General features: G+C 39.6%; 2 protein-coding genes across 3 annotated transcripts in view; one reads left to right on the plus strand and one right to left on the minus strand.

The window, feature by feature from the left end:
- The first annotated feature begins 42 nt into the window (after positions 1–42).
- Positions 43–14,347, plus strand: IDH3A (isocitrate dehydrogenase (NAD(+)) 3 catalytic subunit alpha). The gene is made up of 11 exons (XM_054272544.1): positions 43–120; positions 2,244–2,306; positions 4,018–4,101; positions 5,261–5,375; positions 5,916–6,103; positions 7,024–7,157; positions 7,758–7,860; positions 7,942–8,006; positions 10,115–10,199; positions 10,680–10,832; positions 12,716–14,347. Exons 1-11 carry the CDS (start codon positions 94–96, stop codon positions 12,797–12,799), a joined length of 1,101 nt encoding a protein of 366 aa, XP_054128519.1. The 5' UTR covers positions 43–93; the 3' UTR covers positions 12,800–14,347.
- Positions 13,155–23,994, minus strand: part of ACSBG1 (acyl-CoA synthetase bubblegum family member 1) — a 35,165-nt gene continuing 24,325 nt past the window's right edge. For both annotated transcript variants that reach the window (XM_054272541.1, XM_054272542.1), the window contains 7 exons: positions 22,090–22,266; positions 21,429–21,610; positions 20,579–20,812; positions 19,816–20,033; positions 17,880–18,019; positions 16,633–16,879; positions 13,155–15,547 (listed from right to left, as the gene is read on the minus strand). In XM_054272541.1, the coding sequence (XP_054128516.1) occupies positions 15,471–15,547; positions 16,633–16,879; positions 17,880–18,019; positions 19,816–20,033; positions 20,579–20,812; positions 21,429–21,610; positions 22,090–22,266 (1,275 nt within the window). In that variant the 3' untranslated portion in view covers positions 13,155–15,470. The remainder of the gene's footprint in view (positions 15,548–16,632; positions 16,880–17,879; positions 18,020–19,815; positions 20,034–20,578; positions 20,813–21,428; positions 21,611–22,089; positions 22,267–23,994) is intronic.

Below are 23,994 nucleotides of genomic sequence, written 5' to 3' on the forward strand. Positions count from 1 at the left end.
CGGGGCGGGGCCGCCGCTCCCCGCGCGCCGGTTCCGGTTTAGCGGCGGGCGCGGAGCTCTCGGGCCTTGGCTGCCGCGGTGCCCGGGAGCGTCATGGCCGCGGCCGCATGGATGCCCACGGTAGGCAGGGGGACGGGCCGGACCCTACTCCGCGGCGCCCGGGACGCGCCCGGAGCTTGGTGGTGCCTGAGGCGCGGCCGCCGGCCGCAAGGTCGCAGTGCCGCCGGGCCCTGGCAGCGCTCCGAGGGGGAATGGCCGCGGGGCTCGGGCCGAATGGCGGCCCCGCGGCACTCGCGGGTTCTCTCCTTCCTCCTCCCCCCTCCCCGGGCCGGCGGCGGGAAGGGGCCGCGGGGGCCGTTATTCGAGCGGGCCCGGCCGGGGGGCGCCGCGCCATCCCTCGGAGCGGCCTGCGGAGAGGTCGCGCCGTAGAGGTCACAGCAGCGGCGGGACCACCGCGGCCGCGGGCAGCTCCCGGTGCGCACGGGGCAGCCAGCACAGCCCGGAACGCCATTGCCGCAAAGAGCCCGCGGGACCGGGCAATGCAGAGCCCCCGCGCAGAGCTGTTGCCGGGCTCTGGCTGGCCACGTTCTGGTCCCCAACCTGTCCTCTGGAATTTGCAGCTCTGAACCATTCTGAAACGCAAACCGTATCACGGGGCTGTCACGGAAATACGGGTTTTTGCCTTGAGTAAATGAAATTTGTTTTGTACCTTTAAATGACAGCCTGCTTGAGGCAAAGTCATTGGGGCCGCCCCATTTAACCTTATGTGCTAAAGTAAGGAAGAACTGACAAGAGCTAATCGTGACACGTGACTTTAAGGTCAGAATGGATCAGTTTTCCTTGGGTGGATTCTACATTGGTGTTACCAATGTTGAACTTCAATATAATGTACTAGGCCCGTGATTTCTGACAAGACAGACTGTGCTCTTCCCAGAGCTACTCTGGAATGTGAATCCTGATTCTATGTGCAGGAGCTGTACCATGAGAACACCCTGTACAGTGCGCCTCACATTTTCATTTGATTGCTCTGCCTTCATCCTCAACCATAGGGCCTGCTTTGGTAAACTCTGCTTGCCTGTTGCAGTGACCTTGTAAATCTCATGTGGGGTTACAAGTAAAAATAGATCTAGCTTAGATTACTTCTCCCCCAGTGTTCATTGCAATACGATAATTATATTATTTTATAATTTTTTAATTTATTATCATTACAATATGAGAACTGTATTATTTCTAGTTGTTTCTGTTGGTGCCAACATAGTTTGTTCCTTTTGCTACACACCATTCTGTCAGTAAAGAAATAACAAATGCAGGTGGGACAGGAGAGGTACGAATTGTCAAAGTCATTTCTAGCCTGATAGCTGCAGACAGCCTGCATATGTGAGTATGGCAGAATTGAAGTAGTGTGAGCAGTTAGAAGTCTTCTGGCTCTTAAGTCCCAGAGGCATCAATAATCCTAAAGAGGTTAAGATTGGGAGGCTGTGATTTTTCTGCAGAGTAAGGATTTTGTCCATGGAGCTCAGCTGGGCAAGAGCCTAAGCTTAGATACTATCCCAGTTTTGAAGCTTTATGCCAGTTCAGAATGCTCAGAAGATGTAATTCTTTGACTGTGATGTGTAGACTTGTTGGTATGGTGAATTTTGTCTTCAATGTGCATTTCAGTTCCACTTTTAAAAAACCATCAGGCATGCAGAAGGCAGCACTACAACACCTACAGGTATAAAAGGTAGAAGAACAAAATTCACCACAGTTTGAATGGAAGCAATGACACTAAAATGTAAAGTAGTTTTGGAAACATCACCTGAAATGTGTAAAGATACTGTCCACCCAACTGCTCCCAGTGAAGTGTTTGATTTTTCGCTTTGCTTTCTGCATGTCTTTGTCCTTAGCATATGATGTTATTTGCTTAGAGTTCCTGCTTTCCTGCATGTTTGCTTCCAACATTGTGTGTGAGAGGACTCCAGTGGGGTGCAGGGCCCCCAGGCAGGACAGAGCATGGGGCAAAGCACGGCTGTCCTGGGCTCACCTTGTGCTAAGAATATTCACAAGGAGTTGCTGCTCTGAGTGTTCGACTGCAACTTGGCAAAGCACTGGGTACTCTGGTTTCATTTGGATTTTTATACTAGTTTGAGTTAGGAGATTTAAAGCAATATCACTTTAAAAAGAAGATTTGCTGCAATATTGTTAGACTTGTAAAATCCTGTTTGTGCAGTAAAAGAGCATCTTTTTGGTTTGGATTTTTGCAGGTTTCTCGATTGCTAGGTGCTTTCAAAAGCCAAAAAAAGGTGACCAGAAGTTTTGGTAATGCTGTGAGTATAATAGTCCCATTTTTTTCTTTTAAGAAGTTTCTCAATAAGTGGGTTTGGAAGTTTATAAGATCACTGTTGTTATTCTTACGTTCCCAAAAAATAAGGGCCAAACAAGTGAACATGTGTGCTCTTAATGCCATCCTGGATTTCTATCAGTTAATCACTGTCACTGGCAATTGCACATCACTGTGAGAATATAAAAGGCTCTAGCAAAAAATAGAAGTGGTGTGGAAAGTTTTCACAAAATACAGACATAAGCCAGTCTTCTGGAATTCATCTGGGAATGAGCAAATATATATTGGGCAAAGTAGAAAGATTGTTGAGAAGCTTCTCATTTTCTTTCTTTTGCAGACTTCCCTCTAGGCACTAGATTTACTTTACTGCTGCTTTTAGAACTCCTTGCATCTAAAATTCTGCCTTTTCAAGGTCCTCTTTAAACTATCTTAGACGTTGTGTATTTCCCTGTAGATGTTTTACCTTCTTCTTTGTGTATGTGTTTGAAGTGCCCATGGGCCTTCTTTTTGGTGAAGACAGGAGCAGGGCTCAGCACTCTTAAGCAGGACTTAATCTTCAAGAGGAACTGTGGTTTTTAGAGGAACTTATCTAACATGATAAGTTTTGTAGAACAGCAGGTACAAAGTTAGAAAAGAAACTGAAAGGTCACTTATATAGTATAAGAATCACAAGGTGAGGCACCCCTGGTTCTAGTGAGCACACAACAGTTTCAGGCTCAGGTGGAGCCCTGCAGTGCTGACAGACAGCACTATACTGTTCTCAAGGCATTTCACCAGTGACAGCTTGCTCAGCATCAGTGTTCTTTTTTCTGAAGCTCTGTTTTTTTGTTGTGCGCAGTGAATTTCTTTGGCTCAGAAGTTAAAAAATTAATCAGTCAATATATATCGAAGTTCTGGCCTGTGAGTTGATTCTGCTGGGGGTTTTTCAAATAATGTATGTGAGCTGCCTTTTCTGTAGGCAATAATGAGCCCATAAAAGCTGTTGGATCTCTTTAAATAAAACAAAATTAGCTGGAGCACATACCCTTAGAACAGTGATGATAATTTATCTTTTTCTTCAAAGAAGAATACATTCTTCCCCTGCTATTTGTTGAGCCTCGGCTGTGCAATTTTTTTTTACTTGTTTGATAATGATAAAAAAGAAACAAAACTGAGAACATTATGAGAGGGAAATAAGTTGGTATTGTTTAAAATGGGTCTGAGATTTTTAGGAGGTCACTTGAGAAGTTCAGCTTGGCATGACCTTTTTTTTAAGGTGAATGTATCTTTTCATACACATCATCATTTCTAGCATGTGTCAGTACCATGCAGCATGTTGATAATACTGTAGACATATGTGGAACAGAGCCATAACTAGGTAATACAACTTGCTCTCCAGATTTCCAGAGGAAAGCATGCTACATTAATTAATTTCAAGTAGTACTGAGCAGGAATCTGCCTTTCATATTCAGCCTCTGTTGTGAAATAGGAATAGGTAGTAGGTGAATTTTTAAACATTTCTCTCAAAATATTTGTTCACTCCCTTGGAAAGCAAGCCAGTCCTTCTGTCCAGGACTGCTGTTCTTCATAGTGAATATTTGGTAAAAGGAAATTTATTTTGTTTTCTAATAGTTACTTGGTTCCTACAACACATGAAGGCGTTTTCTATGTAGAAAACAAACATTCATTTGTTGTACTACTGATATTTCTTTACCTAGGTACAAACAGTAACTTTAATCCCAGGAGATGGCATAGGACCCGAGATTTCTGCTGCTGTCATGAAGATCTTTGATGCTGCCAAAGTAAGTCATATTTGTCTTGCTATAAGCATTGCAAATTGAACTACAGCAAAAAATATTAATTAGGCATATTTAAAAAAGCTTAAAATCTCTTTTAAGAGATTAAGTCGTATTTAAGCTATTAAAACTTCTTTCCAATAGAAAGACTTTGAAGCTTCAGCTAATAAATTATAGGAATGTGATAGCAAGGCATGCCTTGAAACTGACAGAGCTGACAGAGGAGTAAAGACTTGAGAGCAAATGCTGTGTTTGATTTTTGGAAATACGAACTCAGTGTCATGTGAAATCACTCTGATGTAGTAATCCTGAGTAACTGACAGAGGATGTTCTTTCATTTATTAGGACTTTAGGTGCAGGTCAAAAGTGTATGTGAAAGGATTGGCTCATTTTAGCAATCCAGTTGCTGTGCTGCCAAACACATTAACTTCAGTGAGATGAAAACTTACTGTATTCAAGAACTTTCCCTTACCTGAGAAACTTCACTAGAGCTTCTCAAGTTTCCTTGAAAGGAAATACAGCTCTTCAGTGCCTGTTAAATTGTTCCACATTAGTAACAGTACCCAGGCATATTCCCTTTGTATTACAACTATCCAACATGGATTTGAAAACGTCAAGTTTCTTTAATGATGTATCTTTTCTTTTGTGGTTGTTCCTGATGAAATGAATGGGTGGCAGCCTGTCTCCACTCAGAGTCCTGTGGTGAATGCAAATTCAGAAAGCATTGTGGAGCATGTGCAGATTTTCAGTGAGATAACAGATACACATCTATGTCATACACAGTCTTCCAGTCAGTGGGGATGACGAGTCCTTGATGAATTCAGCTTTACAATGTTGTCCCTTGTATACAAGGAACTCAATAGCTCTAAAACCTTTAAAGACTTGTATATAAGACACTTGTGTATATGACATCTAGAGTGCCATTGTGGTATTCACATTTATGATGATTTGCTGCTCACACTATTTAATTTCCACTTACTTAATTACATTTTTAAAAAATTACTTAATTACATTTTTAAAAAATTACTTTAGTTCAAACCCTCACTCTCCAGAGAAAATACTGTTTAGAAAGGCCTGGACAAAATTCCTTAAACACCTTCTTGTGATAGTTAAAACTTGAAGCAAAGTCATTACATTGAAGTTAACATAGATTGTGTGTGTTTAGGCACCTATTCAGTGGGAAGAGAGGAATGTTACGGCTATCCAAGGACCAGGAGGGAAGTGGATGATACCCCCAGAAGCCAAAGAATCCATGGATAAAAACAAAATGGGATTAAAAGGTATTTTAGGGGTTAATACACAGATACTAAATACTATTGTGTTTCTCATGAGTTTGATGTAAAGCCGGAGTTCTTCCTCTGTAGCACAATAAAATAGGGGACAGCCTGGCAGGTAGTTGTCTGTAATCTTGGAACAGTCCTCACAGGAAAGGTTCATGCAATTTCCAAGCTGTAAGTTTGATAGTTATTGTAGCTGAAATTGTTTACATAACAACCTTTGGACTCTGTGCAGAAGGCATTCCTAAGATACACAACAGTATGCAATAACTAGGTTCCTAATGAGCAGCATCTTTGTATGTTTTAATGAATACATTTTGTAAAATCTGTTCCATGTAAGGCTCGCAGTTTGGCCTTTACCCACTGATGAATGTGCCTGTGCAGTAGTTGACAGAACAGAGAATTCCCATGGCATTCCAGCATAAGGGTTAAACAGGAATTTGGAGATCCTCTGAAGGAGTCCAACTTTACCTATAGTTTCCACTCTCAGATCCATGGAGGGGTTTATTTTCTTGTTCATCCTCGTGTACCTTTTTCCTGTAGGGCCTCTGAAGACCCCAATCGCTGCAGGGCACCCATCCATGAATCTGCTGCTGCGTAAAACCTTTGACCTCTACGCCAACGTGCGTCCGTGCGTGTCCATCGAGGGCTACAAGACGCCCTACACGGACGTGAACATCGTCACCATCCGCGAGAACACCGAGGGCGAGTACAGCGGCATCGAGCACGTGGTGGGTGCTGCCTTTTTGCCTTGGCTGCTGCCTCTGCTGCCTTTCTGCCTCTGCTGCCTTTCTGCCTTGGCTGCTGCCTCTGCTGCCTTTCTGCCTCTGCTGCTGCCTCTGCTGCCTTTCTGCTGCAGCACTCTCAGGGCCTTTCTGGGTCGCTGCGACCCTGAGATTGTTAAAAGTCTCTTTTCCCAGCCCGGTGGTCAAAGAAGGAGTCAGAGCTCTTCATTCCTCGGTCTCAAGGTTGTTTATTGTGTCTTATCTATAAAAAATTTTCTCCTGCCCTGCTGAGGTCTAGCAGGACAGTTCCAGGCACTCTGCCTGCCCCCAGGGCAGTGTTATGTCTTCATACTAAAAACTACATATACAATGTTTACAATTACTTCCCAATACCTATCACCTATGTTAGACAGTGAGCTTCTACTGTAAACCAGTCTGTAAGTGCCAACATCACAGCAGAAGATGGAGGCCAAGAAGAAGGAGAAAGGCTGGACACACCCAGTTCCCTCCATCTTGCCTCCTGAACCTCCTTACCAAAAACCCTAAAATCTACTTTTCCACCCCATGATAACTTTACTAATATTCTACTTAAACTGTTGTGGCTTGCTGATCTTCATATAAGGTTGGTAATTTGCTCCACAGGTCATAATCAAACCCACAGGTGTTTTGGGCTCTGTGCCAGGGTCTCTGAGCCCCCTGGCAGGGGTCTTGGCCATCCTGGCCAGCCAGAGGGATGCCCTGGGTTCCCACACAGCACTGCTGACTTTGCCCATCTCACTGGGGTTCAGTTGGATTTTTTTTAATGTCTGACACCCATAAAAAGGTTTCTCCATTGTGAAATGCATTCTGCCTGATTCAGAATTCTGCTGCTTGGTTCCACATGGGAAGAATGAACTTTCACTGTTGATGCACTTCCTGTCTTTCAGATTGTTGATGGGGTTGTGCAGAGCATCAAGCTGATCACAGAGGAAGCCAGCAAGCGCATTGCAGAGTTTGCTTTTGAGTATGCCAGAAACAATCAGAGAAGCCACGTGACTGCTGTGCACAAGGCAAATATCATGTATGTTGACACTTCTTTTGAGAAAAACAAAAAGAAAATCCCCAAAAATTTAATCATAAATAACTGCCTAAGTCTTATTCAAATGTGAAACTTCTGCTGATGGCACTCGGAGTCAGTAAAATGGGAAAATTTCAAGTAAATGCCTCCTAAGACAAATGGGCAATACTGATTCAGTATTGACAAGGCTGATGTAATTGTGTACCAATGTTCTTATTAGCACGTTTGTAGTAATCCTTCCTCCCAAACCTCTTATTTTAGAAACTTTTAAACAAGGAAAATTAATTTTAAAACTGAGGATGAAAGTGTCTGGTGTCTTTTGCAGTTTCCACACCACTTAAAACTGAACTGAGTTATAACACATCTGATATTATGTGGCATCACCTTCACAAATTCACTAAGCCTTTCATAAATGAATGTAAGTCATTCTGAGAATTAATGTATGCTGTTTAAACTACTGATACAGAAATATTTTAGGAGGGATAAATAGTCACAAATCAAGTCTCTGAATGCTAGTTAAACCCCTGTTGCATGCAGTTTTCTTTATCTCCAGTAATGCTTCCTTACAATAACTGCAATATTCTCTTGCTTGTCTAATTGCAGGAGAATGTCTGATGGGCTTTTCTTGAGAAAATGCAGGGAGGCAGCAGAAAACTGTAAAGATATTAAATTTAATGAAATGTATCTGGATACTGTATGTCTGAATGTGAGTATTTATGTTTTAGTTGGGGTTATTTTTTTTTTTAGTTTAAATTCTTAACCTGAATGAAAATATCCTTCCTTCTAGATGGTTCAAGATCCATCTCAATTTGATGTGCTTGTTATGCCAAACTTGTACGGTGACATCCTCAGGTATGGAGATTTTCATTAAACTCCCAACATGTAAAATATGGATACTTTCCCTACAATCATTGAGGTCACATGCAAGCCAGATCATCTTATGCACTCACACTTCTTAACAAGACATTAACTGCTTCAATTATTAATATACTAATGGGTGGGGCTGTATGATAAGAATGTACTTTTTATTTTAAAAAATCTGTTTCTGCTTATGGAGGCTATGAATATTGTTCAGATGGTACAGAGAGAAATTTCTCCAAATGTGGGTAGAATATAATGGCTTACATTGAAATAGAGAATTGAATGCCTGGTTAGATATTGGAGAAAAACTTTCTCATCCTCAGCACTAAAACAGATTGTGTAGGGTTCTGTGGGACTGTGATGTACACAGGGGGCTCATCATACATTTAAATCAGTCTGCATAGTCACTGAAGAACTAAATGTGTGGCCTCTTAATATTCTGCCAGCTCTTGGTGTTACTTTTCCTTACTGTCAAATTAAATTTTATATTTGAATAACATTAATACTAGGGGTTCTTTGTGTCTTGAAGGCAAAACCTATCAGCACACTTTCTCCAACTGTAAAATTATTTGGTAGAGTGTAAATTCCATTAAACACCTGTAAAATGAAGTGTTTTAATCTGGACTATTAAGTGTATTATGTAAAATAGTTTCTTCTCACACCTCTAAGGAGAGATTGAGAAAAGATCCTGAACTGGAATTTTTATTTACAAGTTTGACTATTCACATGTTAGAATCCATCTCCTGGTTTTGTACAGATAATAAATTTAAAGGTAACTTAAGTATAAGAAAAAATGGTTCTTAAGCTTCTCTTAAAACAGCACTCTCTCTGTGATAAGGCTGTGCATGCTAAGAAAAAGCAGATTTCTAACCAATGCCTCGTGTTTTAAGAATTGATGAAGGTGTGCACAGCAGCTCTTACTGTGTGAGTATTAACTAAGAGAGATCAAATCAGAGGAGTGGCATCATCAATACCATTTCAGACAGTTCATCATCAACCATTTTAAAGTTCTCATGGAAATTCCATAAAAAATTTCATCATTCTAACAATTTTCAATAAATTTGAGTCTGTTCTTGAAGAGGACACTGTCACCACTGGGTGAGGTCTCACCTGCTGCTCTAAAAGTATGAACAAAATTCCAGGTATATTCCTTAGACTGAATAGGTCTGAATAGGTAGAAGACAATCTATTCTCTTTAAGCATTAAATATTTAGAGTGACAAATGCAGACTGTATTTAGTTTTTCCCCAGGCTGTTTGTAACTTAAGTGGTTTATTTTTAGCTTTAAATATTGTTCTGCAAAGTCATCCAAACTTTTCTCCTTATTAGTCCTAAGCTAAGGACTAACTTAGCTTAGTATGAGCCAAGTTTGTAGGCAATAATTATGCATGGATGTGAAACAGTTTTAAGAGCTTTGTTAGTCAGTGTGTTCAGCTCGGGACTTACAGTGTGATGACAACAGGCACAGTTGGTTTGTTGCTCCCCATGGTAATTCTGGTGGAAACCAAATGCAGATTGCTTATATCTGATGATCTGCTAATGTCAGACTTGTGACCTGCAGGCTGTTGAGTAAAGAGGGGAAAAGCTAGTCTGGTGTCACTTGGAAAACGTTCCTTAGGCTGCACACAGTACACCACAAAACCACCAGTAATTCACCCACCTGAGCAAAATTCCTCCACATTTTTAGAAGGAATTTACATATGAAAAGTAGTTCTGGGCCCCTTCAGAGGAAGTAAGATTTTTGTATAGTTACAGAGAACTGTACATAGTTAGTTTTTGAGACTTCTATAGATATGCTGTGCTTCTATTACTTCTTGTTTTGCCTGTGTCTTATCAGCTTTATTCTAGTATTTGGAATTTCCTTTTAGTTTTCCTTTATTATATTGTCTTCTGCTAAGTTCTAAAAATTTTCCAATGTTCTGATGGGGTACAGGCTAACAGCGTCTGTTCTTTTTCCGTATTATTCTCAGACTGTACAGGTGTATAAATTGAGTTATAGTTGCAGTTGATTGATAAACAAAAATGTTTTAATACCTTGCAGAGAGGAAAATATATGGGAAAACTCATGGATTCTCTAATTTGGTGGTTGGTTTTTTTCAGTGACTTGTGTGCTGGACTCATTGGGGGTCTTGGAGTAACACCCAGCGGAAACATTGGTGCCAATGGCGTGGCCATTTTTGAATCCGTAAGTCTTGTTACACACAAAGGGAGATCAGTGATAACTTTGTCTCAGCTTGAGAATCTAAACTTTTCCATGCCATACAATGTGGCTGACATTTATCTAACAAAGATCTTCCTAGAACTCTTTTTTACTGTGCAGATACTCAAGCTTTACCTTGAGAGACTGGTTAAAGTAAATATTCCATGTATGTTTTTTGCATATCCATTTTTTGGCCAATACTTTATTTTCCCACTTTCTTGTATGATAAATACCCTCTATGAAATAGAACTTGATGGGCTCAACTTAAAGGTATTAGGTGACCTAGTTTTGTCTTTGAACTGAATTGTTTTGATCCTTGGTATCTCCTTTCCACTGACTGTATCACAGCAAAGTAAGTCCTGTTTTAACATGAAGACCTGTGGCTCAGGTTGCTTGCACAATTGCCTAGGAGGACATTTTAATCAGCCCTAATGACATAACAGATAGGTTTACTCTCATTTCTAGGTCCATGGAACAGCACCAGACATTGCAGGAAAGGACATGGCAAATCCAACTGCTCTCCTTCTGAGTGCTGTGATGATGCTGCGCCACATGGGAATGCACAAACATGCCTCCAAGATTGAGTCAGCTTGCTTCGATACAATTAAAGATGGAAAGGTAACGTGGCTGTGCAAATAAATGCTCTGAATTAAAATCATATCCTATCAAAGCAAGAATTAACATGGAAGATTCACACCAGGGTGGGGGATGGCCTGCTGAGCTAGCGTGTTGCATGAGCAGTGCCATTGTCCTCTGACAGTAATTCTGTTATCTTTGGTGATATTAAATATGCCCTGTAGTAATAAGGGGACAGGCTGTAGCATTCCTTTTGTCTCAGCAATGCTCATCTTAGATTTCCACAGTTTTATCAACTCCAGAATAGTGAACTAGATGGCTGTTTTTCAAGAAGGGGATAAGTGTTTTAAGTAAGTCTTAGCATTTCACTTATAAAGTTTATGAAGCCTACAAAGCATATATATTGAAATCTGGATCCTGAAGTGAAGGACACTCGTTTCCCTTTCCCAGGCTTCATCATCCACTTTGTGTATAGTATTTCAGTACTGACTGTAATACTTCTGTTTTTTCAGCTTAATTATTTTCTTTTTTCATTCTTACTGCTTTCACTCATTTTTTACAAGAAAAGAACAGTTTTTATCCAGTATTAACTTTTTTTCTCTGAGGATTGTATATGTTTCTCTTTGGAAGAGAGTGTCTTCAGATTAATGACTCAGATGGGATATTGGAGGGAGAGGGGACTTATGCTCTAAAACACGACAAATTTGTGATCTTACCATTATTGGTTCACTCTTCTAAATTCATGTCCATCTCTTGAAAACATAGTTGTCAAGATTTTGAAGATTGTAGTTAAAGAGGATTAGCTAGTCATGCTGGTTCATTTATTTTAGGCAGGACCATGAGAAGCTGCTTTGTAATTAAAAGTAACAAGAATGCTGAAACCAAAAGTTGTCATCATTTTGTAAGTTTGCAGCTATCTTGCTGTATGTAGGAGCCAGTTAAAAAAAAAAAATCTAAACTTACAACTGAATAACGAGGTGCTTCTGTAAAGTTGCCATTCACTGCTCTGGAAATGATATCCTCCATCAGCAGGTCAGTAATTCCATGGAAGATAACAGTGCAAGTTTCCTGACATGGGTACTTAAAATGTTACGATTATATGCTCACAATGGAGACAATCTTTTTAATTGAAAGGCCCCATAATGCAATTTAAATTACAACGTCCTAAAATAGTAACCATGATTGCTTCTCTTGCTTGTTATTCTTCCCTTCCCCTCAACAAGTTAATGAAGATTTGTGTGTATGGGAGGGAAACTGATAATTAAAAGTATCTCCTAGAGTGCTTTAATCTAGCTAGGTTGGACAAGTAATGTTGCCCACTTTTTTATTTTTATTTTACTGTCTTCATGATGCCAGACAGGAGTTGTAATTGATGAAAGAGATTTTGAACTCTATATTTCCTCTCTCTTAAATAAACAAAGCAAATTTTGCGAATTGTTAACATGCAGCATTAAGAGTTATGTCTGCTTGTTCTGCATGGGTTTCATTTAAAAAAAGACCCAATATTTCTGAATTACTCTCAATTAGTTGTCCTTGTGCTGAGCCTTCATATATGAATTTTACTTCCAAAGGACAAACTTCTTACTGAAGAGGTAAATACTTAATCATTAATTACACCATTAAAGCACTTTGTAGAGCTTTGACCACACACACATATTATTCCTGTAGTTAGGATAAAATCATGTTAAAATCACATTGAAATCTGATAACATTATAAGTACTTCATGGATACTCAGGTTTTCTCTCCCTGCACAGTGCTTTTTGACAAAGTCTCTATGGGATGCAGAACTCAAACTTGATGTATTCCTGCTCACCTTATTAACCATCCATAGACAACACATCATAAGAACATCCAGAATTGTTCAGAGACAAGACTGGCCCCATAATACATTTCAGTAACATTATTTTTTCTTTCTTTCTTTCAGGTCTTGACAAAAGACTTGGGAGGCAATGCCAAGTGCTCGGAATTCACAGATGAGATCTGCCGCCGAGTACAGGACAAAGACTAAACCTCCTCCTGCTGCTGAGGACTCTGGAAGGACATGTCACAGAGTACAAATATATGTAACCTGATATCCACATGCATAGAGTTTGCTTATCTCTTGAGAGCAAACTTTTTAGCTGAGGCCTCTCCATTAATAAATCTAGTCCAAATGGCTACAAATGATGCTTGTGCCTGCTTTCGGTGGACTCTTCCAAGTGCTTTGTTTTATTTATTTTTTTCTATCTGGTGAACATTTTTATGTAAGTGAATTCCTTTATTGGCACTGTAACTGTCTAATATTTCAATTAGAAGGTTTTACTTTCCACATAGAAAAATTATGCAAACAAACCAGTGACAGATTAGTGAAATATAAATGCACCTTAATGTTTAAAACCTACTTTATTGATCTTGTTGAAATTAAAAACATAGGTTTTCAGCCTAAGAGTAGCACAAGATGATCTTCATGCACAGAAACGGGTATGAAATAACTTAAAATAGCAATTTTGTGTTAGAAGCAACAAGAAAACCACTTTAATACTCTGGTGATTAATGAAATACAGCCCTGCCCACAAAAGGCATGAATTAAGAAATACTAAATTCTAGAGATTTAATCTATTTCTGTATTTTAAACAAATATACAACCATTAACAAGGGGTGAAAATTAATGCTGAAGTTATTTTTCAAATCTATATACCAAAATAATTCTTACAAGTTTTCCTCTCTGAAACACACTTTACAGTAGACTTCTAATGAGAGCAAACAGTACAAAATTACTTCCACCATATATTGTGAGAGGAAAGTATTAACTTTGCAAATTTACACTAAATATTTCATGACTTCGGCTAGAATGCTTTTTGTGTTGTAGTTTCTGCACAGTCTGTTCAGTGTGTCGTGCTGTATTGACCAGTAATTTTATTCTAGAAACTCTGAATGTAAGAGACAAGTCCTAAATGGATTAAGGCAGATCAGCGGTTTGGCTCTGGTGCCTATGTTCCAGAAATACATTTCATCCCTATTCAAGGGGATCTGAATCTATTTTTTCCTTGCTTACTAAGCTTAATGGGTGCAAAAGCAACTCGTTGCCCTCCCTTCCCCTCCCTATCAGATGCAGATTGTCACTCGAGTCATTCTGATCTGTAACTATCAAGGTATTGCTTCCATTCCTGCACCTGACAAGTAAATATGTATTTTCATACTTGTTAGTATAGCACAGGATTACCCCTCCTGCCAGAAGCAGGCTTCTTACAGCTTCATTTTATTAATAGAAAGTAACTAAGTGGAGTAATATCTAGTATGACTGTTTAGGGCTGGTTGTTTCAGAAGTAAAACGACTTTGGAGTAACAACTTCTGGTGTCACTCTCTAAAGTAAGCATCCCAGCTTTTTTATACAGTCTAACAACATGCTGGAGGAGATTTATTCCTCCCACACTCAGCTTTTTGTGAATAGGGCAACATTTCTTTCTGTGTTTTCCCAGCTGCTGCTTCCTTGTTTCCTTCAGATTAATATTGTTAAAGAAATTCTGAATTACCATTGCGCACAAGATGGGGAAGAATAAACTTTTCAAAGTCCTATTGCTCGTTTTGTTTTTATAATCCTAGGGTGCTGTTTTGTCTTATATATTGAGCTGATTATTGGTACTTACAACAAATCTTAGGTCTGTAAGATATGTGAGATTGGTAATGGAACTTTTATGGAAACCTTATCCTGTTCTGCATAATTTCTTTGTCTCAATAACGGGCTGTGGTCTGCCCTGCCTGTGTGAGCTACTAGAACTGCCTGCCAGAGATCACTTTCAGCACACTCTTTAGACAACTTCATGCCAAGCATTCCCTTCTCATAATAGGATTTATTTTGCATATGGGTAAGAAGAAATGTAGCCCACATTTGTCAGAATTAGTGCAATGTGAATACTGAAACATGCAGCTACACATTTGACAAACACTGCTCAAAGAATAGCACTGTAAACAATTTTAAAGAAGTTTCTGTAATAGTATTTTAATGTGAGAGCTCCTGTAGTTATTCCTTTGTGCCTTTCAGTCTTAGGAAGCTATTGCCCTACTTCTGATTATTTCTTTTTATGAGAAATAGCAATACTTATTCCAACATGGACTTAAGAAGCGAACTGCTATGTTCATAGAAGTCTGAATTCTAGGCATTACAGAAACAAGAATGTCTTCAGGTTCTAAAATATGTTAATGAACAAGAAAGTGTTCTCTGGGAAAGGAAAAAAATCCTAGCCCTTTTGATTTTTTAAATTTTTTTTAATAATTATCACTAGAGGGGTATGACAGTTTCATTAAGCAGTACTGCTATCTAGCAAAATATATCATGAGCTGCAGGAAACATCCTGTAGAAGAAAAGGAAAAAAAAAGAAAAATGGAAGACTATATAAAAAACTTGTTATGTTTCAATCTAGAGGAATTAGTCATATCTGCTTTATACAACAGAAAGATGTTTTAGTCGTTAAGGTCATAAAGTAAAAGCAGTATTGGAGAATGGACACACTGCAGAAAAATGCTTCTGTAAAAAGAGGACAAATGATCAGGTATCAGGAACAATTAAATCGACAGCAGCTTTCTAGTGGTTTGGTTCAACAGACTACAAACTTAAAGCATAAATCTTTGTTAATACTTTTGATGAGAAAATACTTCCTTTTGTTCACAGATCTTTCTTAATGCTTGGAGGAAACACTTTTTATTCTTTATAGAAGGAGTCTACTTCATTTCGGTATTTCTCGAGCACAGCAAGACGCTTCAGCTTCATTGTGGGACCTTAAAAGAGGGAGAATCAATTCCAGAAATAGGAACAAAAATTCCTACTCAGTTTGTGCTTCAGTGCCTGAGTATTTTATTGAAGAGCCTGTTGGGAAGAACACGCCCCCCTCTCAGCACAGATAAATGCTAAAAGTGAGAAGTAAGTGTGATATGTGAGGTTGCCTCCACATAAGCATGAGGACTTCAAAGGGAGCTGCAGATAAAGTGGTAACTGGCTACTATTTTTTTGCTAAAAATACATTTTTAGAAGCTTTTAAATGATTCCCAGTTTATTCAAAGAGCCTGGTAATATGCTTTGGGCTCCATTATCAGGCTTCCACTATCTTGCTGCTTTTTTTGTTTTCTTTTAAAGAGAAACTTATGATGCCTTAAGTTTTAGCTTTTATGTTTTCCAGATTAAGACTGCTTTAGTGTATAGCTCTCAAACTCCATAGCCTGTCAGCTACTGTTCTCCCACTTTATTCAGAAAAAAAAGTTTCTCTCTAGGCCTGAAACCCAAGGTTACCTTATTTTCACAGGCCCCAAAAAATGTAAACTACAGTGAAGGGGATGGGGGGGGCAAACTAGGGGAATGAGATTCCACTGTCTGAAGCTGTAACTGTACATTAACCTCCAATATGCAAATAGACCAAACTTAGATCTGTCCAAACAACATGTGATGGTTGTCCATCTTGGGTGTGACACTCTCGGTGACACTCCTGCACTTTTATTGAAAGGCAGGCCTTCACAAGGTGTACCTTGTGAGGGCCTTTCAATAAAAACCTATCCTTTCTCTTTTAACTCTGTCTAGCCTCTGTCCTAGGTAGCCATTCCAGGCATCACTTTCAGTATTATTACAGGAAGTTATTAATACTTTAATGCACATGCAATTAACCAAAATTGCGTAATTACCCCAAACAATCTGAAATTTAAGAGCTCTACATGCAAATGAGCACAGATTCATAAATGTGTGCGCAGCAAAAACTCCAATTTTTGTAATTGTTACCACACACTGCGTAACCATTTTTTCCTCCTGTACTGAATATTCTTAGATTAGCAGCCTCTTAACTTTGTGTACCTCAAGATAAAACAGTAAGTCTTACCTAGTTCTCCCCCAGAAATGGAAAAATCTCTTGGCAGGACGATCCATTTCTGAATGCAGTGAACCCTGTTGGTAGCAGTGCTGTTGACTCTGTCGATTCCCTCCTGGATGGCTCTGTAGATCGCCTCGTCTCTTGTGGCTACAATCTCGGACACTTTGGTGGCTTTACTGCCACTCCTCTGGCAGAAGTCTCTGGCTTGCTCTGTGAGGATGTCAGTAGGATCAGATGTATCTAGGTCCAGCACACTCTAAAATACCAAATGAAGTGAATCATTAAACATTCACTCTTAAAAGGCATTAACAGTTCTCTGACCAGGCCCTCCCCCTTGGGAAGAAGGCTCAGGATAAACACACAAACATTCTGTAAGCCTTAAAAAGCAGAAACACCTACAGATCATAAAGGGCTTTACTTTCCACTTGGCTACCAAATGTAAATATTTTTGGCTTATATGCAGATGTCATGAACAGACTTGAAACGTGTGAATGAATTAGGCCACAGAGTCCATCTCTGACCTTGAATTTCTGCCATATTTTCCAAATGACTCCATTGTTGCAGGGAAACATTGAGCTCATGTTCAATGGAATTATTATGGTGTAATATAAACAGCTTGAGATAGAAGTGTTCCTAGACTTCTTAAATTAGTATTTCTATTGCATCTGAAGATAGAGAGTATCAGTCATAGAGGTAAACAACTTCAAAACACCTAAGTGGCATTCACTAGGTATGTTCACAGAACTGAAGTGCAAATGTTTCAGGAGAACAGTGATTTCTCTATTGAAGCTTATACCACAGCAAGGCTATTAATTATTTTGTTCCATGGTCATCATTCTTGTGCTATAAAAATAACAAATTGTAGAGAAATGTTTCTGTTGGAAGGTTTCTGAGTTTGCCCGTAACAGAAACATTTCTTGGTTTTGCTCATGTGTAAGCATAAAAACTATTGTTGTGTTCTGTTACAAAGGCTTCTCAATCTTCCAGCATTTCTTATATAAAACTTTGCATTTAAATAGAAAATAGCTCTTATTGTACGTGTAGGAGAAACAGCAGTAGATATGTGGATGTTAAGCAGAGCAGGTAACTCTAGATTTACACCCAGCAGGATTTGTCTGTAGTTGATACATATTTTCTCCCCCTGCTAATATCTTCCTATCTAATTTTAGGTCTTTTAACAAATGGTTCAAAATTATTATTCTTTTGTTAGGTGCAGGTGTATAACTTCACTGAAGGCAACATTAAAACTGGTTTACCTTTAGGGTCAGGAACATAGACAAAAACTTCTTCTTATCTCCAATCACCATAGCATTACTAACAATTGGAAGTTCTTTTTTAACAGCATCTTCTATTGGAATTGGAGGCACGTTTTCACCTCCAGCTGTAATAATTAAATCTAGGTAAAAAAAGAAAGGCTATTAGTTGCATTCAAATAAATTCCAGAAATCAGGCTGATGTCTGGCTCAACCTGCTCTTCTTATGCTGACATAAAAAATACGAGATCTTTTTTCCAAGACAATATTTTTCAAATACCACAAATCCTATTAATGAGCTTCAAAACAAAAATGTTACTATTTTTCAAATGTGTGCTCAAGTTCTCAGCTGTCCCTCAGTATATTTGCTCCAGATATTTTTTACATTATCCAGTAACAGCTTATTCTCAAGGGACTGTTACATAACTGGAATTTTTCTTTGAGAGATCATCTCTTCCAAATTAGCATAGGGTTCACCCACTATTCTATTATTGCTATCTCACAAAAAAACAAGTTCATTGTTATCATGATTAAAACCAATTCTTGAATCCACCAAGAGGGGTCAGACAAAAATAAGTTACTACTGGAAGAAGGTTTGATAAAAGCAACATTTGTTCTGAAGTGTAATATATATATTCCATGAAATTATTACACACTAGAGTATTCTCTAAGTAAATTGCAATTCTTTGCTTTTTTTATATTGGTGACTTCCAATTGTGCTCAAATAATTGTTTTTGCAGCAGTTCAGAACATGCTTCAACAAATAACAGTGACACACTTTTATAAGTCTAACTTTTCCTTTCATTCCACCCTCCTTTTGTAATAGTCTTGTCTTTGTCTCAGATCCTGTACCAATCTCTCTGGCCCTTAGTTTTGCATTGTGCTTATCTGGACTTGGATTTAAAACTTCAATGAAACTGGACATACAGTTATTTTATCTCAGATTGTCTACCTATCCTGTCATTTAGAGTAACTGCTATTAGTTCAGCAATCCAGACAGATATAAGAGAAACACAAATGTTATTAATTGAGACAAGGGGTTGTTACTGCTGTGCTAAAGGAAAATTAGTCAGACAAGAAAAGTTAAAATCAAGACAGCTGCATTTGGTGCAGGCTATTAATGCTACCAACTTCAGTCCTGATTCCTAGAAGGACATGATGGCACCTGTGACAAATTCACTCATCTGTTTTGTCTCCCTAGTGATTCATTTGAAGTTCTGAGATGATATTTACTCAATTCTTAAATCCTCCTCAGTTACATCTTACCTGTGACCAATCCCACTGTCTGAATAGGTATTATGAAGAAAGCCTCCAAGTCAGCAGTGACTAATGTCAGTCTCATGAGCCTTCAGCCAGCGTCCTGTAGTAACCCTGTAGTAACACCTCAGTGCATGGCTTCAGCTGGAGCTTTCCCTTCTGCTCTCCAGCTTCAGCTCTGGTCTCTGCAAACACTTAACCTAAGACCCCAGAGGAACCAACCTCTGACCTACAGCACCAATTTCTCGGTAGCAGAGGGTGCCTCTCCTTCCCAACTAAACATTGTACGTGTAACTAAACATTGTAATGTGCAATCAAGACACTGGCAAGATTCAGAGGGAGACTGGACAGCTTAATGATATCATTCAAATCAAACACAACACATTAAACCTGTGTTAGTAGTTTATGTTGCTAATTGGAATTAATACTGAGTAAAGGAGTGGGAGATGAAAAGCCTGGTTGTAGGAACTGAATCATCTCCACCTACTACAGACTAGAGGGAACCTTCCCTGAACACAGAGCACACTGTGGTTTTCTCATAGGAAAGTTTATTTTACCTTCCTGTTAGGGCAGTGCTGCTGGTATTAGAGGAAAGACACTTCATTAGATGGACTGCAACTGAGAGACGACTGAATAGTGCTGAACATTTACCATAAACAGAGAGCACAATTTTGCCTATTACCTTTAATTCTTCCAGTGACATAGAGAAAGCCATCCTTGTCTAGCTTTCCTAAATCTCCAGAATGCAGCCACCCCTCCTCATCAAAGGCTTCTTTTGTTCTGTCTTCCATATTTAAATAACCCATGAAAACAGTCCTTCCCCAGAAACAGATTTCTCCATTGCCTTCTGAATCTTTGTCCACCAGTTTCACTCTGCATCCAGGTGCTGGTTTACCACAGCTACCAGAGAAGAGCAGAAAAACCCCACAAGGATCACAGAAACATCAAACATAATACTGATAAGCTGGCCTGAAACTGCCAAAGTATCCGTGACTGCAATTATCACCATGCTGTAACTGTCCAACAGCCAGGGAATACTCCTTCATTAGGGCAGATTTGTCAGGGTGTCTGAGCACTTTCTGGCAGTCTGTCTTGGCCTGTGCTTGCTGCTTTTCCCCCCTGTATCTGCAGGCATAAAAGCATTTTTGGTTTTGAGGTCTTGCATTCTCCCTTGGACAAGGGCTAGGGTTTATGTCAGATGTAGTCCCTGTGTTTGGCTATAATGCTGCAACTCAGTTTCAGTGCTCCTGGTACAGCGTGCTATGGAGTCAACCTGCTCAAATTCTGACCTGGAAATTATTCTGACTCTCAAAGTCACAACAGAGTGGCAATGCCCTTGGAAAATAAAATAAGCTGCAGTATCTTTGCTGACCTTAATAAATACTTTTTTCATAGATAAAATGAAACAGATCATATTTAAAAAATAGTAATAAAAGCAAAATTACCTGTGCTGCCTGTAAATGTAAGGCCCAGACAGGCAATGTGGGCCTGTGGTCTCACTCATCCCATAGGCCTCATACAGGGTGATGTTCAGACCCAAGAAGAAATACAGTGTTTCTGTATTGAGAGGAGCAGCACCAGAAAAGTGCTTCTGACAGGAAGAGAGCCCCAGTGCACTGCGGATTTTTGCAAGCACTAAGTAGTCTGCTAATCTTGTCCAGAGCTGCTTTAGATCATTGCTGAGTACAAAATACACAAGTAAGTCAGAGCAACCTAGGAAGTTTTCAAAACACAATCAGGCATAAATTTTGTTTGGACATGTATTTGTCATTTGGTTTTGGGTGTTGACAGAAGTTAGAGCATAAGTAAGGTGACACATTCATCCTTCTTTCATTTATTTGGTGTTTCTCCTACCTTTGGAGCTTTCCTACCTCCAACTCTTTAGGTATCTGAATTCAACAAATATATAAAGAATCTATAAAAACATATTTTATACAACACAGCTCTTGTAAATCTGATTTTTTTATCAGCTAAATGTGTCTCTGAGAACCTACACCACTGAAATCTGAAATTTGCAAGATCTATCTGAGAAACTGAATGATAAGACGAGCAAAGGAATATCATAGAATGGTATTTTGGAATACCATTCTGCATAAGAAATTTCCCCCACTTCATTGTAAAACAATTCATATCAATAACAATTGATAACTACACCCTCTCCCTGCACCATATTTGCTGTGTTGCCAAGCCAGACTTTATCCACTTATACAAAGAGTCTCACTGAGGCTTCATGGTTTATTACAACCAAATTGCTACTTTCAGGTTGCTGGAAATCTCACTCATTGTACTACACACCTGTTTGAGCCATTCAGGTTCCTCTCCAAGCTAAGTGACATAGCCCAGGAAAGCATTTTCTTCTTCACAAATCCTGACTGAGCAGAAGCATCCTTTAACTTCTCCATGATTTTCTCCCATACTCGGGGAACTCCCATGTGAGATGTTGGCTGCACTTCTTTTAGTGTATTGATCAAGCTGCCCTGTTATAATAATGAAATAATTTCAACAAAAGGCACACAGCAGAGAGAAGGAGTTTTGGTGAAGTAAAACCTGAATGTTTCATTTTGTAGAACATCACTAAATATGTAGAACATAAAAAAGGGCTGGCTGAGCTCCCTTCAGTCACCCATATGCACTGATATGTGTCTGACACAGTGGGGGAGGTACATACACAAGGAGAAAACCACACATGGTGAGTTCCTCCAGCATCCCTTTGCTCCAAAAACTGCTTATACTTCTTTTGCCTTAAAAGAACGTTATGAATATGAAGTATATCTTTTAATTATAATCTAGAGCACTGGGTCACAAATACAATAAGCTTTATTGTTCTATAACTTTTACAATCATGGACTCTCAATCTTTATCCTCTACAACTTTTCAAATATCATATTCTCTCCTTGGGATGTTTTCTAAGAGAAAGAATTGCAATCTTAATTAGATGTAAGGTAAGACAAGGTACCTTTAGAGCATCTGGCTCAGCAAAGTAAACTTGCTCTCCCCATTTGATTCCAGTCCACAGGTCATAGATCTGTGCAGCTATGTGGCTGAGTGGGAGATAACTGACTATAGACTCCTGCTGGACCTCTGCAGGTTGCATACCTCCTGCTTTGCTGCAATGGGCTGATGTCCAAGTTATCTGTTCAAATAAATAATACAACACATTAGGTATGGTCGAGATTTTGGGTTGGATTTTTCTCCTTTCTTCCTCTTAAGACAAACTTGTTATCCTCTTGCTATGCTAATGAAATTGAAAAATCTGTGCTGACAGGTAGACATTGCAGTATGTCAGTTCCCTGGGGACACTGCCAAAAGCCAGATTACCTTTGCAGCAATACAGAAGAGCAGATAACATAAGTAAATACAGCATTTGTGCTGCCTGACTGGGCTGTGAACACTAGCAGCTCCCCATGCCCTAGTGACACATTCAGCCAGGCAGCCATGGGCTGGATGGATGAGAAACAAATTGACCTGTCCCTTCCTTTCCACCTCTCCATCTTTGCAGGTTTTCTATTAAACTGGCACCTTCCACCAGTGCTGTATCTGCAAGTTAGAAAAGGAACAATAAATACTCAGTGATCAGTGAGCTCAAAGGACAATTTAGAATCAGCCACAAACTCATTGCCTGGTACTGATCATGCCCTGGCTAAGCACTCAGGAGGAAGAGAGCAGCTGTACTCTATTCCTCTGGAAGCCTCTGGGATATTCACTGCAGTGGTTCCCAAGTGACACATACACACCCACCCCTCTCATGAGAGGCAGCACATACATGAATAGTTTTAAGTTGTATTGCTTGACTTAGTGAACCTGGATGATGTTTCCCCCTCCTTCCTCCTATTTCCCACTTTATCTCAGAAGATGCAGTTCAAGGATGCTAAATATGCATATCTTCATCATCAGAACATAGGATATGGAAGACAAATATATGTGATGGTGTGAGAGACAATGGAGAAGATATATGTGCACAAAACTAACAACCAAAACAAACAACACCCCCCAAAAAAACCAAAAAAGCAAACGAGAAAATGCCAAGCAACAAAAAGAAACAGCTCCTTCTCAGATACGTCTGTAATCTAAACTGGGTAGTGCAGGATACAGAAATGAAAGTATTCAAGATGGCAGAGTACAGACATAAACAACATGTATTCCTGTTATCACAGCACATTCCTTTGGAAAAAATTAGAAGGTACAAATGTAGGCTTGGCCTAAGGAAACAGAGATTCTCAAGAGAGGGTTTTAAGGAGCAGTGTGCTGCCAGGCCAGGCCATCCAGGTTTAGGTGGCAGCACTGGATAAGCAGCTATGGGAGACTCACACAGTAGGAAGAACAGGATGTCTTTAAGATGTGTCTGTATTCATTGCTTCTACTTCAAGCTTCACAGTACCCAGGCACACTCACAGCAGATCTGTGAGGGTCATGCAGGACTGATTCAGCACTGCTTTTGCACTTGAACAGTGGCAAACATCTCTGACTAAAGAAGGCAGCAGCAAAGCTACAGGCATGGCATGCCTTCCACTGTTTGTCAACATAAAAATAGCCTGTTTGTGATCAGCAGCCAAGAATAGTTTGGCAGCTGGCATGGAAATGACACCAGACTCCTTTGATATAAAAGAGCATAGATTTGTAACATCAAATCAGTCTTTTTGTGTCCCAAGTTCATTATGTTCTGCTTCCAGGTACTAGTGCACTAATTGCCTACATTTGGGTGAATTGCTTTTTCCACATTGTGCATGTCTGCAATAATTCCTTCTTTAAGGGGTGAGGCCTCAACTTAGACCATCCCTTTGCACAGATTTTTTTGTGAATTCAGAAAGGGTTCCTACCACCTTCCACTCCTGCTCAGACACCAAACACGTATCTTTCCAAG

This window comes from Melozone crissalis, unplaced genomic scaffold (assembly GCF_028551555.1).
Source record: "Melozone crissalis strain CALT ecotype California unplaced genomic scaffold, PUWL_Pcris_2 ptg000014l_1, whole genome shotgun sequence".
NCBI classification, from domain to species: Eukaryota; Metazoa; Chordata; class Aves; order Passeriformes; family Passerellidae; genus Melozone; species Melozone crissalis.